This window comes from Plectropomus leopardus, chromosome 12 (genome assembly GCF_026936395.1).
Source record: "Plectropomus leopardus strain MGB_pleo_1.0 chromosome 12, ASM2693639v1, whole genome shotgun sequence".
Lineage (NCBI taxonomy): Eukaryota > Metazoa > Chordata > Actinopteri > Perciformes > Serranidae > Plectropomus > Plectropomus leopardus.
The window spans coordinates 2218515-2237666 of record NC_142187.1 but is presented as its reverse complement, the minus strand read 5'-3'; the positions used below and the strand labels follow the sequence as shown (position 1 = coordinate 2237666).

The window sequence follows — 19152 nt, the reverse complement described above, 5'->3', positions numbered from 1 at the left end:
ATAATTTAATCAATGTTTACAAAAATAATCAATTGCCATAATCTGATTTCAGAAACTCAGAGGTGATTTCTTCACTCTTTCAGATGATATTTCAGTTGACCCCTTCTCTATGAATGGATGACATAATCTTGGCTGTGTTGTGGGAGCAGTGCTCCTGCAGTACACACATGGTGTGCTGCTCTCTGTCTGCCCAACAGCTGCACTGCAGTGCCAGATTATGTAACCCTCCTGTCTGTTTGTGTGTGTGTGACGTGTGTATGTGTATATGTGTGTATGTCTCTGGTAAAGCTTGGAAATTGCGCAACAGAAATGATGCAATATAATGAGCATTTTGGCAGCAATATCCTATTGCATTCTATTAGTTATTACTAGCTTAAATAGACTTCCCCAGCTTTACATACATCAATTGCTATCCAATAGAGCATATAGTTATGCAGTTTAACCCTTTGAAACATGAGCAGATTATCTATTCCTTCAAAAACATGTTGAGTAACGGAAGAAGAAATTAGCCAACATTTTGTAAAACAGTACAAGAAAATCACCTCAAAAAAGTAAAACAAACAAACAAACAAAAAACATTTTTACTTTTTTTCTTTTTCTTTTTTTGCTCTTTTTTAAAATTAATTTTTGGTTAATTTTCTTGTACTTTTCCCCAAAACAATAAATGTCCCGCAAATAGACAGAAATAAGCAGATTCCGAAAAAATAAAGAAAAATATCCAGGAAACTATGTTTATGAACATCATAATTGTACATTAAAAATCCTTTAACATAGCAGTTATTTTTGTTTTGCCACCTTAAGGATCATTTCCTATTTTTTTGACATTTAGTCTTTTTTTGGAAGAAGAAGAAGAAGAAGAAGAAGAAGAAGAAGAAGAAGAAGAAGAAGAAGAAGAAGAAGAAGAAATGACAGTAAGTCAATTGCTCAGGTTTATATTGCTCAGGAAGTATAGACCTTTAATGTCGTTGTGCTCGGGTTATTACGGTAGTTGTCCCAGTGTGCGGACCACGCCCCCTCCGTTCAGCCTCCGTCCAGGAAAAACAGAGCTGTCACCCTCAGATCAGTTCTCACTGTCCTCCTGTTGCTGTGACTGACCGAAGACACATCTGACAGGTGACTGAGAACGAATATTCAACTATGTATTTGCATTATCGGGTAATATGGTCAAATATTATTAAGCTTCCACGAAGTGTATCCCAAGCTAGTAGCTAGCAGGTCAACAAATAGTTACTAGCTACGTTATCTAGCCAACTGAAGTTTAGCTAACTGTTATTACCGTAACTTTAGTATTAACGCAGCGTTTCCGCTTTTTTACGGTGCGGTTGGTGATTTAACGTCAACATTTCGTCGTAATATGTGAAAATTTTTTCTCAGTTGTTTTTGAGACAGCATATGTTCATTACCATTCAAAATTATGTCATTTCGTAATTTAAAAAAGTGTCTAATGTTACTTTACGAAACGTATGTAAATATACCTATTCTCAAGTTAGAAATCTGTATGATCCACTCTACATTACTTTCTTAAGCAAAATTCCAACTTGACGGCACCGCCCACCACAGTTCATTCTGGCTGGGGCCGACAGCACGTAGTACCAAGTGAACCACAACTTAATTATGTTGCTGTGCTGAAATTATGTGCCTTTGGTCAAGTGTAATAATGCCGAATTGTTAAGTGTTTACTATTTATGAAGTTGGGGCTTTGTATTTTGATTTGTGGGGAATAGGAGTGTGCCAGTAAGCGAGACAACATTAAATAGACGCTCTTTTGAATGGAGTTTGGAGTCCAGCCACAATCGGGACGTTAGCTCTGCAGGTTTCTTCACCATGGACAACAACAATCTCCCGTCGTTTTGATGTCATTGTAGGTCTGTATCTCTGTCTGTTGCTCTGTGTCGGTATGGACCCGATGTGCCAGACAAGCTGAACAGTGGTGGAAGAGTTTTAAAAATAGATAGAGTGACATTAACGGCTGGATTCCTGACCTTGTTCTGATCGGAGAGAAGCACTGCGCAGACTCAAAGAGAGGGTTCACTGACTCTGGATGCATTAACCTGCTCCAATTTTTACCCTCGGAAATGAACCCAAAGCTCTGACGGCTAGATCTGTAAGTCTGCTAGTGTATGTCTGATTCCCGGGCGTCTACATGTCTGCAGGGTGATTCCAGAAGTCCCTGGCAGAATATGTTTTTTAATGTTTTCCCCCCATTTTTTCGCATGAAAAGTTTGTCTGTGGAGTTTTCTTCTAGTCATTGAAGGGCCTGTGATACAGAGATATGGCATTCTCACGTTCTCTCATTCTTGAAATATTATGAAACCTGGATTGACATCAGATTCTTGTGTGATGTTCGGATGCCTTTCACAAGAGTTTATATTTTGGAATTTTGAGCAAAATGGTTTGATTTCTTTTGAAAACATGGCTAAAAAGGCAACAAGCAACTTGGCAAGAAATGTCCCACAAAATGCTAGAAACTGGGAAAAGCCGACAAGAAAATGAACAGAAAATGAGTTTAAAATAAATAAATTAAATTAAATTGAATAGGGAAAATATTTACAAAAATATTAGAATACAGTTTTAATTATATATTTAGCACCTTTTTTCAAGCTTTCGCTTGGTTTGTTTTTGAATGTTTTTTATTTTACAATTTTTCTTTTAAGTTTTTTTTTCCTTTTTTGGTGTGGTCTAATTTTCAGGTAATTTTCTTTTAACGTTTTACCTTAGTAATTTCTGGTGAAGTTACTCATGTTTTTGAAGAAGATTAAGCCAATTTGCTCAGGTTTCAAAGGCTTAATGTCCCATCTTCTAAAAAGCACGTCAAATTTCTGTTAATCTGAAAATTCAACTGTCATCCTTGACTTTAGAGAGGTTGCAAAGGCGAGATTGCCAGCTGACCAACTGAGGAAAACTATTGTCTGATTGAACTAGAGCGCAAACTTCATGGTATGTAAAGTTTCAGGACTAACTTCCGTGTGCTGTGTCACAACACTTTGCACAACTCATGTGTCAATCAACTCATTGCCTAAAAACCATTGTTTAACATTTAACCCGCCTTATGTTAATGCCAGGTAGAAATATTTGGCAAGTTTAGCACAGTCCTCTCTGTACCAGAGGAGAAAAATACACATGTTGCTTTTCATTACTTATATGTCCAGCCTTTTATCCTTTCATACCAGCAGCTATAGCACTAGATCTACAAAAGAACTGCTTTCTCTGTTTATCCATGCTGGACATGCAAAGAGCTACAAAGTGTAGAAGTACTCCCCTCTTGGAATACACTGAAAGGTCTTTTCAAAGTGTCCTCAAGGGCACATGTTGCTGATGTCCATTCTCTCTGACCCAGAGAGAATGTGTCATGGATATCACTGGCATGGCCTGTGGGTATGGCCTGTATGCATCTCTTCTTTTACACAGCTCGCCCTTGTGTCGCTTTCATGTATACTGTAGCTATGTGTTTTATTACTGTACGTGAAACTGCTCAGGCTGCCATATGACTCTCCGGAAGAAGAGAAGTTGTATCCCAGTGGCTACTTCCCAGCTAAATAAAGGACAAATAAAATAAAAATTTACATGTTCTGTAAGAGCCACTTTATCCCATAATTTATACCTGGTAAAAATGTTAATGTAGGTATATGACATATTTAGGTTTTGATATTATTGAAGTTGTTACAGCAGTTTTTGTATATTTTTAATGTTGCATAGTAGTAGACGAAAGTTATGTTTATATTTGCATACCATATATTATTTCTGTTAGAATGCAGGCTAAATTATTTACCACAGCTATGGTGATGCAAGGATGGCAAAAGGAAAAGAAGAAAGGATGACATTTGCTAGAAGACGAAGTCTGCATATGTCTGCACATGTTTTATTGTTTAGGGATGTTTTGTACAGTTTTGTGCACGTTGGGAATAGGACATCAAGTCAGTAGTGGACCAGATGAGATGTGATTATAGAAGGACTTTGCCTGCTGTATTTTTATGTATTCCAAAAAATAACATGTTGAAGTTTCTCCTGCCTCACGTGAGTACGTGGGTTCTACTGATTAAAACTGGAGCACGAGTCAAAACCGAGACATCTTGCAAACTAAGTGGCCTAGGAACTATGTTGATACAGCCACTATATGTGCTATTAATGTCAGTCATGTACTCGTTGATTATTTTGTGTTTGAGGTTTACTTTTCGTCTTGACTTGTTAAATTAGCAGTTTTTTGACTGGTGCATTTGTAGTTTAGTCACAGATGATTTGGCCTCTTTGCAGCTTATGTTGTTGTATAATAATGCTTATTATTATTATTATTATTATAATAATTGTGCATATTGAATGCACAATTATAACGGCATGTCATCAGTATCAGCAGATATCGGCTTTAAAAATGAAATATTGGCATCAGCCTGAAATGAGCTTTTCTGCAAATATGACAGTCTGACAAGATAATACTTAAATTATGCGACTTTGACTAGTTGACATAGGTAAAATGTGACCTATGTTTTGGCTGTTTTTGTCAGGATTGTGTTAAGGGGAGCATCATCCAAGCCTGTTGAAGTTGTCGGAATTTTAAAGTTTTGTTTAGAATTTGTCACATAAGAATAAGAAGGGCCTCAGGAGAGACTTAATGTTCTTTGCAATTAGGTGGAAAACCATATGTGCATATATCGTTATCAGCATCTGCAGCTGACCAAAATTAGTCAGAAAATATTAGTATATCAGATATCTGCAAAAATCAAAAATCCTGCATCCTTGATGACCAAACTTCTGCTGGCTAGACCTGTGATAGCTGACAAAAGCAAATAGGTGTCACTCAGCCGGCTGTAGTATGACACCCATCTGTTGCAGTGTTCTAACTGTGCTTCTTACCTCAGAGTTTAGTTGTTAAGACGTAACTGAAATGTAAGTGTTCCTCACAGTGCTTTTATTTTGAAAAGAAGACCACTTTGTATCGGTATGATTGTAATTGTAGCTTTGCTCTGTCTTACTATAAAGTCCATGCAATAAAAATAAAGGTCAGCAGAAATAAACTGGAGTACAGCCACAAACCAAAGCCTGACATAAATTATTATTGGGATATACAAACAGTACAGAAGTAAATTACATGAGTATGTGTATGTTTTTTTTTTGGGGGGGGGGTGGTTATGTAAATGCTATTTACTTTAACCCTTTGAAATCTGAGCATTGATTTGATTTCTTTCAAAAACACAAGGTTAAGGCAATGAGCAACACATGACCCCCCCCCCAAAATAACACAAATTAAAAAAAAAATAATAAGTAAAAAAAATAATAAGTAATAATAAGAAAATAAGTTAATTTAAAAAGTTAAAATAAAAAAAGGAAAAACAAGAAATGACCTGAAAAAAGTGCAGATAATTACAAAATATATGTATAAATACAGTTTTTCTGGACATTTATTCCTAGTCTTTGATAATTTTTCTAATAATTCTCCCCCCTGTTTAAAAAATAATTTTCAGGTTATTTGCTTTGTCACCTTTTAATTTTTTGCAATTTTTGAGATATTTCTTGCCAAGTTGGTCATTGCCTTTTTCCCCATGTTTTTGAAAGAAATCAAGCCAATGTGCTCAGGCTTCAAAGGGTGAATTAAATGTTATCCATTTTTCAAAATGAAGATTCACTCCAGTCAAAGAAAAAAAAAGAATTGTCATAAATTCTTCAAGTGTGTAGAAGAATGCTGGAAAGATGAACAGCTTTCTTTCAAAGATATTCCCGCATTTGCTGTTTTGATGGTGGAGGTGGTGGAGAGTGCTTTACAACATTCCTATCCAAAATCTCTAATAGTTCAGGTGGGTTTACTAATGGTGACTGTTAAGGCAACAGCATATGATTCACATGATTTTCTTACTAATACAAGTGAGTTGTCATGACCTGTATGGAAGCATCGACATTGTTATGTTTCTTTGCTCATGTATTTGTTTTGTTTTTTCAGATTCTTTTATTAGCATGGTCTCTTAACACATTTCATCCAGTTTTCTCTGGATGTGAGAGTTCTGCTTGATACTTGTCATGATTAAATTCACTAGTATTAATGTAATTACTCCAGAAACATGAGTGGCATGCTTTCCTGCTTGACAAAAACAAAACTTTGAGATTTAAATAACCTGAGGCTGTTTGGCTTACTTTCAGAAACCATGCATTACCAGAAACACTTTTTGTCATATTTGTAGACACTGTCACCACAATCACACAGAAGTACATGAGACAGAAAAAATCATGTTGCTCCTCCTTGTCGCGGTGCTTCACGGAAATCAACCAGTCAGAGCTGAGAGGTCTCTAAAGCAGCCGTTGATCATTTCATTTACTGCTTGTAGCTGCAGCCAAACTATCAAATATGAATCAAGATTCTGTTACTGTGTTGCCTTTTTCTTGCCTCAAATGTTTTCAGAAACATAGAGGTAACAGTTCGACTGCAGTGACTGAAAACTGTCTTAGAGGCTCCTCGCCTCTGATTGGCTGTTTTCGTTAAGGTGCAGTGGGTTCTTGCGAATGCTATTAGAGCTCTAAGAGGAGGTGGGGGAACATGTTTTTATTTACAGATTGTCTGTCTCATGTACTACTGTGTGAATAAAGTGATTGTTTAAGCGAAGCTAACAGGTTTTTTTTTTAAAGTTACCAATTACACCTTTAAGAATTTTGAAATTGGAATTATAAATGAGGATTCTGGACCCTGAACTCCTGCACCCTTTTTTAATTTATTTTTTTCTCCAAAAATAACAGTCCAGCCAGCACCCATTCAGAGAGACCCACTGTACGTACCAGTGTTAGTAGGCAGGTTTCCATTACAGAGTTGTGCAAAACTTAAGTGATGTTATCAAAATGTTGATAAAACACAATGTGGAGATGACCGCGTTTCCACTGAGTGATGTTCTGCGACTTCTCTGGTGATAACATTCCAAGAAGCATGGTGATGGATGTTCAAAACATTAGCAGCTTTATTTCTATTGCAGCCACCGCACTAGCCGTCATTATTTCCAATCCAAGAGTTAGGGTTAGGGTTAGGGTTAGGGGTGTGTCATGGAGCCATAATGGAAAGGCGAGCCCCTTATACATGTGAGCAGCCACGTATGAGGGACTTCTTGGAGGTGATAGTCCATGTTTTCACAGAGGAATTGTCGATTCAAAACTTCTGGACGATCCGCTCAATTTTTTAAACATTATGTGATGCAATAACACTTCTTCTAGCGCCTGCTGCATCATGAGGGAGCAATTTGAGGGTTAATGGAAACCTGCCTATTGAGTGGCTAGCCAAGAGATCATAATGATAATATTGATAATAATACATTTTATTTGTAAGTCATTTTACATTCGACACAAATCTCAAAGTGCTATAAGGTGAAAGCATTAGCATAAAAACACACAAAACAAAACACAACCAGCATAAAAGTATATTTAAAATTCACTTAAAAAAAGGAGCATAAAAGCAAGTAGAGAAACCACAAGAAGTTACTTAAAAGTCAGAGGTTCTGCTAATACATTGTCACTGCCAACATACTGTCGATACAATGTGGAACTCTGCTGATTCAACAAGAAGCACTTGCCTGATGGTTAAAGGACGTGGTCCAGTTTTTAGGCTATTTCATACAGTTTATAAACAAAATAATGATTTTATCATTTAAATCAAGTGTTCTCTGATAGATAAATGGTTTGAATTGTTTAGTAATCCCTGTTTTTCTTTCAACAGGAGGCCAGGGATCAGCTGACTTTAAAAAGCTTCGTAAGATGTTGCCGCAGCACCTGAAGCAGATCAGAGTCCTCATGCTCAACGACAAGGAGAATTTAGAGAGGACCCTGTTCAGGCTGGAACAAGGTAATGCTTCTCTTCAGACACCACACCTCTACTGTACTCAGTGCCTGAATGAAAGGCTGCTCAGACCTTGCAAATTATTTTCTGTGTTTATTGTCCTCTACATTATACACATAAACACATAATGGAGGTGGATAAAACCAGGTGACTAATTTTGAAGGTGTATTTGGGGTGTGCAGCAGAGGTTTATAGAAGTCTTGTCCCCGGCTGTGCGCTGAGAGTTAGTGATAGATTGTGTTGATGAGCCAATGCAGGTAGATTGTTTTTGTGTATTTAAATAATTTATTCTTATTGATTGAAATAGACGACTCCCTACATTTTCAAGGGTTGATCATAAAGCAAATACAATTCTTAATTCCAGTGAGACAGCAGCTGGAACATGTTTAGTTTCTTTGATATGAGGTCAAAGTGATCGGGTAGACAGGATAAAATTATGAGAAGGACCGAAGAGATCGTTCAGGGATTTGACGTGATCATGCAGTGGTGGTTGTGGTTTAACCCTTTGAAACCTGGAGCAACATAAATTTCCTTGTGCTGCTTTCAAAAGCCTTTCACGAGTATTTAAACCTTTTAACCCTGAGCACATTGATGTGATTTCTTTCAAAGACCTGGAAAAAAGATACTTCGCACTTTTGGAATGCATGTTTCACGAATTGTAAGAAATGAGTAGATTTAGAATATTATTTTCAAAAAGCTAGGAAAAAAATGTCTAGAGTGAAAATGAAAAAAGCTGGGGAAAGATTATAGTTGTAATTATCATAATTACATATTAAAAAGTGTGTTACAAAATTACTGTAACTTTTTAAGTTCTTTTTCTAGGTCTTTTTTTTCCCAGATTTGGAGTTTTAGAGGATCCATCAATACATCTCTTACCTGTGTTGTTAGGTCAGGTGTCACGGACAAAGGGCCCCCTTTAATGATATAGCAAAACCACAATTTTTTTTCCTTTTCATATAAAAACACATACATCCCTCATTACATTTAATGGAAATCATTTACATTTATGAGCTGAGGGCAGGATGAGCCATGACAAATATATCAACCTTCTGCAGAAAGAGAAAAAAAAAGAGGGATCTGGGTATGTAAATGTTCCAAAATGTCTTTTTGACATTTAAACATGAACAATGCAAGGCTTTTTTATTTCCCTGTCTTTAGAGTTTAACATGGCACACATGCCCCTAGTAACTTCAATGTGGAAGTGTGCGCCACAATTTACAACATTTCAGAATAAGTCTTATATGTTTTTAAAATATAGACACATAGACATATAGACATGTGTGTGTGCGTGCGTGGGTGTGTGTGCGCGCGCGCGCGCGTGTGTGTGTGTGTGTGTGTGTGTGTGCGTGCGTGCGTGCGTGCGCGCGCGCGTGTGTGTGTTGTCTGAAGAAGGTGGAGCAGAAGGTAGTTGTTGTGGAGGGACAAGTGTACCATTTGACATTTACAGCAGAGTGAACCTGAGAGGGATTTTGCAGGCTGCCTAACTGGACTATATATAGACAAACCTTTCACTGTCCACACTGTGAAGGAGCAGGAAGCCTGAAGTTATTTTAGCTACTATCACTGAGCGACTGTTAGCTGTTCTTTTTTGTTCATTTCACAGCTGCAGATCAGTCCGTGTGTGTGATAGAAGGATTGAAATGATGTTAATATATCAGACCATTATGGAGGGAGCCAGCAAATAACCAGGTTCAAAAAAAGAGTTTTTCTTTCCAATGAAATAAAAACTTTCAGCAGCAAAAATGACACCGACAGTAAAGGCACAGCTTAAGCATTTACACACAGCAGCTAAATGAATTCATTAAAGCAGCTCATCAAAACTTGTATGTCCTCAGGGTTTGAGCTCCAGTTCCGTCTGGGTCCGAGCCTTCAGGGGAAGAGGGTTTTGGTTCACACCAACTATCCACTTGAAGGAAAGCCCTATGAACGAAACAACTTCCGTGTTTTGGCGTGGAGCTACCCAACAGGAAAGGAGGATGACTCTGATAAGTTCTGCTCTCTAGACCTCAAGATTGCCGGCTCCTATCAGTACTTCTTTGGACATGGGTAAGAGCCTCTTGATTTCTAACACATGAAAATGTCTAATTTATGTTCAGTTTATTACATTACTGCCATGAAAGCTGAGATAGTGGAGGCTAGCTCCAGTCAGATGTCACCAAAAGGCACACCACCACCAATACAAAAATCTGCTTTCTGTTCAGATTAGGATTACATGATTCTTTTTCTTTTTGAATGTGTCAAGATGGATATCATGAAGTACAATAATGAAGCACAATGTCAGTGTGCTTTATGATATTTTAAAATATATGTTCTTTTTTTCATTTTTACTTGAACGATAAAGTAAAGCTAAATATAAGGAACGATATCACAACTTTCTGTTAACGGTTTCTTACAATATTTTAAAGTGTCCTATGGTACCCTTTTTCCTCACTCATGGGCTAGCTTGGCTTGGTTTGCTTTGCTTTGCTTTGCTTTGCTTTGCTTTGCTTTGCTTTGCTTTGCTTTGCTTTGCTTTGCTTTGCTTTGCTTTGCTTTGCTTTGCTTTGCTTTGCTTTGGTTTGTTTTGGTTTGGTTTGGTTTGGTTTGGTTTGACACGTCAGCCCACCATGGCATGGATCTGCGTCTCCATTACAGCAGGGTTTAACGATTAAAGGTGTGTCTTCACTGATGACGGCTTGTTTTAAGTGATGACGTTTAAAAGCAGCAGGCTGATCCGCGGCTAAAAGTCCCTCGAAATTTTACTGCAAGTGTTTTTCCATCACACAGCAGGCAGGTAAAAGAAGGTTACCTGAGGTGAGCTGTTTGCAGAGATGCAGTAAGAGTCTGTTGTCTGCAGCTCTTCATATAACATCTCTCTGCGACAATTTCTGCTTTTACTTCCTCCCTGCAGTATCAGTAAACCCACTTTTATTGAAGAAAAGCCACTAAAAAGTCCACTCATGATGAACACATTTTATTACCAACAGATACTTCACAAGTAAAGTCCCAGTGATTCTATTGAGTAAAAGCTTTTATTGTGGAGCAGCAAAATAAAAAAATATTGTGTTTTTGGCAGTAACTCCTGTATGGCTGAAAGTGAACATCAAATAGAAAAATAACGCAGAGATCTAAAGTACAATCAGGACACAGGAGAGAGACTAAACTGCAAACTAAAGAGATTCAGTTAGAAGCTAAAAAGCACCGAAAGCAGAACACACAGAGACTTTAAAAACACCTTTCTCTCTCTGGTCTTCTGCACAGACAGAGCTGAGTTAAGTATCACAACATAGACACTGGTCTGACTGTTGTCAGGTGCCCTTTTCCAAAGAATATCCATCTCTGGCTCAGCTCAGCTTGGCATGTTCAAACTGACAAAGAAAAGGCAAATTGTTGCGGCATGGTGGGCCGCTTGATGCTTCGATCTATCCCGGCTCCGTTCGTTTCCTAGTGGACATGGTTAAATAGGTCGTTAGTCCTTATTTTTTCACCGTCGAGTCGTCCAGTAATGTTCAGTTCTTTAAGAGTTTGAATTAAAAAGAAACTCTTCACTCCTGCTTGGAAGTTGCCATTTTCTGAAGGTAAAGAAACATACGTCATCATGTCCCCTTATATGAGGACGGAGCATGAGCAGAAAGAACGCAGCCAGAGATGAATCAGCTTCATCACTTACATTTGATCATTTTATTAAAAGGTTTAAACTCCCCCTCTGTAACCGATTGAAATGTGAATCACTTTGGGCCTGTTTAAGCTCATTGAGGTGTTTATATGGATCATGTTTAATGTGTTTGGCCTTTTAAACCTATTCTAATCAGATTAGTAGGCTCCATGTAAACGTGCCTAGCACAGCCAAAGGTGCCAGTGGAAAAGGCCCATAGTATTAATCATTCTGCATGATGTTTTCTGCAATGTCTTCTGGTTTCTGTTTGTGTGGGTGTCATTGTTTTCTGCTCAGTCACTCTTGGGTGCACTTGTTAACTGCTCACTTTCTCAACTTTATTTAGTCTGATATTTTACTATATTTCCCTTGTTTTTCACATAGCGACACAGAGCGGTCAGCAGGAGGATACATCGTGGTTGACCCTGTCCTTCGTGTTGGAGAAGACGATCACGTCCTTCCTTTAGACTGCATCTCCATCCAGACCTACCTGTCCAAATGCCTGGGACACTTAGACGACTGGCCAGATAGACTGAGAGTAGCCAAGGAGTCAGGTGTGTTTGTGCATTTTCTTTCATTTTTAAATGCCTCTGCGGCACAAACAACCATGGCCAGAGGCATTATGGTTATGGGTTACTTGTCCACGTGTCCGTCCATCTGTACACACATACGTCCCCATACTCCATCCTTCAGAATCAGGATCAGAAATACTTTATTGATCCCTGGGGGTCGGGGGGGTTCGTAACAGTTGCTCTGATGTCAGCATAGAGAATTATAGCAAATAGGAATAAAACTGAAAATAAAAATATAATACTTGTAAACAATCAGCACTAGTATGTAAATATTTTTAAATAAATGTGTGTATAATATGCTGAGTGTGTAAAGTGTGTGAAACTTGGCACAAACATCCCCTTTGGTTTGAAACTGAGTTGCCGGACTCGCGGATGAAATGACTAGAATGTTTTGGTTAAAAGTCAAGGTTACTGCGACCTTGTGCCTGCCTCTATCAAACGATAAGACATCTCAAGATGGCCGTGAGGGAATTTTCTCAAATTTGGCACAAATGTTCACTTGGACTTTATGATGAATTGATTAGATTTTAGTGGTCAAAGAGCACTGTGACCTCACAAAACACATTTTTGGCCAAAGCTGAAAAATGTTTAATTATTAAAAAAATTCACACAAATGTATATGATGTCACTGTGACTAATGTTTGATATAAAAAACTTTTCTTGCCATGATTCAGCATCATATCTGAGCAGCAGAAGGGGAAATATTTGGTCAGGTACTGAATTGGTGACACTAATGTTGAAGCTGTGCTGACTGTAGAGATCTTTTGTGCTGCTGGAGGGAAGATGTGTGTGAAGCATCCATGTTTTAGTTTATGTAGCTTCTTTGCAGCGACATCCATCCTGTAGGTGGATGGGTTAGGGTTGGGGATTCACATTATCATTATTGGTAGTGGCAGTGTTAAACACTGCAGTGCATATTAATAATAGTGTGATTGTTGTTTCTCTCATAGGATACAACATGATCCACCTGACTCCTCTGCAAACTCTGGGAGAGTCCAGGTCCTGTTACTCCCTGGCCGACCAGCTGAACTTGAACCCTGAGTTCAGCCCGCCTGGTCAGAACTACGGCTGGGAGGATTTGGGGGCGCTGGTGGGGAAGTTACAGAAAGAGTGGGGGATGCTGTGTATCACAGATGTGGTCTATAATCACACAGGTGAGTGACTATATGCGTCTGTTTGTGAGTGTGCACTCTGTGTTGGTGTACTGCCCAACCAGAGCGAAGAACAGACTGACAGAAAACACACTTAGTGTCATTTTAGTGAGCATTAAAGTGCTTCTGCTGAATTATTGAAAGGCTGTTTGATTTTCATCAGGGCCAGCAAACCTCAATTCGAGTTAAGTTGGGATGTTGTGTAAAACGTAAATAAAAACAAAATACAATGATTTGTAAATCCTTTAAAACCTATATTTAATTGAATACACCTCAAAGACAAGATATTTAATGCTCAAACTGACAAACTATTCACTCATTTTAAATTTGATGCCTGTAACACATTATAAAAAAGCTGGGACAGGGGGCATGTTTACCACTGTGTTACATCACCTTTCCTTTTAACAACACTCAATAAGCGTTTAGGAACTGAGGACACTAAGTGTTGAAGCTTTGTAGGTGGAATTCTTTCCCATTCTTGCTTGATGTACGACTTCAGTTGCTCAACAGTCCGGGATCTCCGTTGTCGTATTTTTTGCGCTTCATAATGCAACAGGTCTGGACTGCAGGCAGGCCAGTCTAGTACCCGCATTCTTTTACTACGAAGCCCTGTTGTAACACGTGCAGAATGTGGCTTGGCATTGTCTTCCTGAAATAAGCAGGGACGTCGCTGAAAAAGACGTTGCTTGGATGGCAGCATATGTTGCTCCAAACCCTGTATGTACCTTTCAGCATTAATGGTGCCTCCACAGATATGCAAGTTACCCATGCCATGGGCACCAACACAACCCCATACCATCACAGATGCTCGCTTTTGAACTTTGTGCTGATAACAGTCTGGATGGTCCTTTTCCTCTTTGGCCCGAAGGACACGACGTCCATGATTTCCAAAGACATTTTGAAATGTGGACTGGTCAGACCACAGCACGCTTTTCCACTTTGCATCAGAAGAAAGAATTCCACCTACAAAACTTCAACAATTAGTGTCCTCAGTTCCCAAATGCTTATTGAGTGTTTCTAAAAGGAAAGGTGATAGCTTTTTTGGAACGTGTTGCAGGCATCAAATTCAAAATGAGTGAATATTTGCAAAAAAACAATAACGTTTATCAGTGTGAACATTAAATATCTTGTCATTCATTCAAATTTAATGAATGATTGAAGCATTTGTTCACAGAAATCTTTAAAAAAAGTCTTTGTAAAAAAGCAAGCTTTCAGCTAGAGACCTTCATTATTTGTTTTGATATTTTTACAGCTCCAGCACCTCAGCTAAGTGATGTGATGAGAGGTGTTTGTTTTATAATTAATATTTTTTTACATTTTCCTTTATTAGAAAGTATATGTAGTGGGCTAGACCAGAAAGACCAGGGGAGAAAAATAGAGAGAGAAAGATTTGCAGCAGGAATAGTTATGTAAGCGTAAGCGTACCATGACACCCCCACTAGTGTCGAGTTAATGGCACTGGTTTCAAGAAACGTGTTCTTTAAAACACCCACTAAATACGTTTTGTGTAATACATATAAAAACACAACTCTGCATAAGGTTGTGGTCCATTTTATTCAACTTTTAGGGTATAGTATCTCCCAGTCGCTCTCTACCCTTCTGTCTCTCTCACACATTGTAAAGTATGTGTTGTGTGTGAGCAGAGTGCTAAACCAGGAACTAACCTCACATTACTTAAGAGGCCACTTGCATCAAGCCGTGAAGCAGTTACTTGTTCTCATGGGAAACTATGAGGAGAGGAAGGTGACCGCACTTAATGAAGTGCTTCACAGGTCTGATATGACAGAGATAGAACACTTCCTCCCATCTAGGTCCACTGAAGTTAGAATAACTTCAAAAGTGCTTTTTATTTTTCAACCTCCTATGTTAGCATTGTGATATCCCATGTTGGCCCTGTGTATCCCTAGGTTAGTACTGTGCTCTACAATTTTAGCATTGTGCTCTCCTATATTGGCACTGTGTACCAGGGCCGTGCAGAGACCTTTGAAGGGGCAGGTGCTCAAAGTTTAAACGGGGCACATGGATCACATATTTGAAGCACCATAGAGAAACATACCTTACAGTATAGCTGGTTAAATGGTAGCAACCTATATTCATAAAGAATGTAACATGGACTCAACATACATCACTGTCCACACCTCATATCTCAGTAGTCTGTATTTTACCTGATTCTGTTTAGGGAGTTGGTGATGAGGCTGCTGCTGCTGCTGCTGCTGATATCGCTGGATGTGGGCTGTATTGATCTGAGAATGTAGACATTAAAAAGAGCAAGAGAAGAAAAGTAGCCAGTTTAACAAGTGTTACATGATCACGACAAGATGCAGAGATAACTAACACTGAAAATGGCTCACTGTGACCTGCCATACTGCTGATTGCCAAGAGAGGCAGCAGCCAAGGCTGACTGAACTAAAGCAAGCTGCAAATTTGTAAACTGAAAGAGGAATATTTCTGGGGGGATGAGAATAAAGGAGAAGTCAAGATGCTATACCACAAAGCCATTATCCAAGCTGTGCATTCATTTGGGATATAGGAATTATCACCATTAGATACCTGACTGTTTAACTGTGGCCAGTCTTCCTCGAGTCCTTGCTTTTCAGTTTTAAATAAAAACACACACACACACACACACACACACACAGAGTGACATTTCATACCTTCTCAAGGCATATACTCTATAACCAACATGAAATTGCTCCATGGTGCTGATTCGCAGCACTAGTAATTAAGTAAAAATGAATCTAATGATATAAAAATCATGTCTTTAGATGTATTTGGGCTTTCATTCAGTTTGACTGACAGCAAAGTTATAAAAGTTTATAAAACTACATTTTATACTAATGCATAATATATTTAGTTTGTGTGTATACAACTAGAAACAAGTAGTGTACTGATATGTTTAAACAAGAGGTTGAGAAAATCACAATTCAAATTCTTCTAATTATTACAATTGTTATTGTTGTATATGTAGGCTACATTGCATAGTTTTACTGAAATAACATACAGTATAGCCTATGCCTCATTGCCTCTACAAACACAGGAAAACCACTGCAACTGACAGTAAAATTCTACATCTCTCTAATGCAGTCGGCCAAAGACAAAAGAAACATATAGAAACAAAAAGAAGCCTGACTCAGCATGTGTCATTAACTCGGCTATCATTCATGAGAGGTGAGTGTGTGCAGACTCAGTTGCACACACTCACTTGCTCATGCTCACTTTACTTCGTCAGTCATCTTTCAATGAAAGACTACACCAGATGTGCACAAACAAATATCGCTGCACATCCTACTCACCGGAGTCATTGGGCTATCAGCTGTTAAATAATTAGCAGCGCGAAGGAACAGGGCTCCACTGGGCACGTCCGGGCACGTCTGGGCGGTGAGTGACGAAGTGTGGGCACGTTTACGTGGATCATGTGACCGACCGAGGGCAACCACATACACACACATACTCGACAAAAGGGCACTTTGGGCATCGAGAGGAAAAGGGGCAGGTGCTCCAGCACCCTCCGCCCCCCCCTCTGCACGTGCCAGCTGTGTACGCCTATGTTCGCACCATGCTCTCTTATATCACCACTCTGCTCTCCTATGTTGCCACTTTGCTTTCCTATGTTACAACTCTTTTCTCCTATGTTACCACCGTGTTCTCCTATGTTACAACTCTTCTCTCCTATGTTACCACTTTGCTCTCCTACATTACAACTCTTCTCTCCTATGTTTCCACTCTGCTTTCCTATGTCACCACCTCACCACTTTGCTCTCCTATGTTACCACTCTGCTCTCCTGTGTAACCACTCTGCTCTCCTTTGTTACCACTTTGCCCTCCTATGTTACCACTCTGCTCTCCTATGTTATGACTCCTCTCTCGTATGTTAGCACGGTGCTCTCCTATGTTGCCACTCTGCTCTCCTATGTTACCACTCTGCCCTCCTATGTTACCACTCTGCTCTCCTATGTTACGACTCCTCTCTCGTATGTTAGCGCCATGCTCTACTGTGTTACCGTTGTGCTCTCCTATGTTAAAACTGTGTGCTCCTTGTTTACTCATGTACTTTCCCCTCGTCCTCCCTCCCTTTCCCAGAAAAGGTCAAGCAGTAAAATGAGCCTGACTAAAAGGTTAAAGACTAAGTGGCTGACTTACAGTCAGTCTATCTGCAGATCTCTCCAAACTCATGGCAGCCTTTTCTGGACTATGTGTCCATGATCTGCTCCTGTAAATGAAGTATTGTTTGATTAGGTGTTAAATTAATAATGAATCATGTTTTCCTATTTTTTTTAAGTTGACAAAAACTCAGTCATAGCTTTTTTCAAATAGGCCAATGTAACAAATATAAGAAACTGCACTATGTCAACATGCATGTTTATCAATGGAATTTTATTTTTCATTGGCATTATGTAATGACAGGCTGTTTAATCTAGGAAAGAATGTTCAAATGTTCCCAGTGTGATTCCTTTTTGGCTCATCCTCATCATTACATGTTGCCATCCTCAATTAATTTTTCAAGTATGTGTTTCAACATTCATTATACCTAAGCCAGTTTACTGATTCTGACTGTATTTCTCTTTTTCTTTGCAGCTGCTAACAGTGTGTGGATCAGAGAACATCCAGAGTGTGGGTACAACCTGGTGAACTCTCCCCACCTGCGACCAGCCTGGGTCTTAGATCGAGCTCTCTGGCATTTAACCACCAGAGTAGCAGAGGGACGCTACAAAGCTAAAGGCCTTCCTGCTGATATTACCAATGAGAGCCATCTGAATGTGAGTAAACAGTTGAGCTGTGCACACACTGCACAGCTGGGCACTGCACACTCAATGATTAGAACACTCTTGAGAGGGTGTGTTTGCCAGACTCTTAGGATTTATTACAAATATTTGTACTTTTTTATTTTTTACTTTTTTCAGGCTATGAAGGATCATTTCATGATAGTAATTATTTGCAAATTTAATTGTGTGTGTGTGTGTGTGTGTGTGTGTGTGTGTGTGTGTGTGTGTGTGTGTGTTTTAGGCCATCCGCAGTGTGCTGTGGCAGGACGTGTATCCTCAGATCAAACTTTGGGAGTTCTACCAGGTCAAAGTGGACGCTGCTGTGGAGCAGTTCAGGACCTTGCTACAAAAAGGTCATTATTGTAGATCAGTGAAGATTTGAAGTATAACTGCAAAAAATGTAAACACATTCAGCAGCGCAGCAGCAGTGTGTACACAGGATGTGTTCAGGCCCTGATGTGTTCAGGCACTCATGTGTTCAGACACAGATGTGTTGAGGCACTGATGTGTTGAGGCACGGATGTGTTCAGGCACAGATGTGTTCAAGCACTGATGTGCTCAGGCACAGATGTGTTGAGGCACGGATGTGTTCAGGCACAGATGTGTTCAGGCACAGATGTGTTGAGGCACGGATGTGTTCAGGCACAGATGTGTTCAGGCACAGATGTGTTGAGGCACGGATGTGTTCAGGCACAGATGTGTTCAAGCACTGATGTGCTCAGGCACAGATGTGTTGAGGTACGGATGTGTTCAGGCACAGATGTGTTCAGGCACAGATGTGTTCAGGCACAGATGTGTTCAGGCACAGATGTGTTCAGGCACAGATGTGTTCAGGCACAGATGTGTTGAGGCACGGATGTGTTCAGGCACAGATGTGTTCAGGACACAGATTTGTTCAGGCACAGATGTGTTCAGGTACTGGTGTGTGGAGGCAAAGATGTGTTCAGCTCACCTGTGTTTTGCAGTGCTTAGAGCCCAGTTCACAATTGCTCAAATGACACGCATAAAAGGTAAAAATAGATCTGAAAAAGTTTAAGAATAGGCTCCTCTGAATGTCTCTCCTGAGAGGAACGACTGAAACTGGGCTCATTTTAAAGGCCCAGTGTGTAGGATTTGGAGGGATATATTTTGGGATAACAGAAATGGAATATAGTATTCATAACTAGGTTTAATTTGTTTATAATCCCCTGAAAAGAAGAATTGCGTTTTTATAACTTTAGAATGAGCCTTT

General features: G+C 39.3%; 1 protein-coding gene across 3 annotated transcripts in view; it reads left to right on the top strand.

The window, feature by feature from the left end:
- The first annotated feature begins 976 nt into the window (after positions 1-976).
- agla (amylo-alpha-1,6-glucosidase and 4-alpha-glucanotransferase a) overlaps positions 977-19152 on the top strand; it is a 43453-nt gene continuing 25277 nt past the window's right edge. For 2 of the 3 annotated variants that reach the window (XM_088085956.1, XM_088085955.1), the window contains exons 1-7: positions 977-1113; positions 7682-7807; positions 9637-9847; positions 11820-11989; positions 12958-13161; positions 17734-17915; positions 18163-18274. In XM_088085956.1, coding sequence (XP_087942082.1) covers positions 7720-7807; positions 9637-9847; positions 11820-11989; positions 12958-13161; positions 17734-17915; positions 18163-18274 — 967 coding nt within the window. In that variant the 5' untranslated portion in view covers positions 977-1113; positions 7682-7719. Of the gene's footprint in view, positions 1114-2858; positions 2938-7681; positions 7808-9636; positions 9848-11819; positions 11990-12957; positions 13162-17733; positions 17916-18162; positions 18275-19152 lie in introns of all 3 variants that reach the window. The other variant, XM_042497468.2, reaches the window with a different exon arrangement.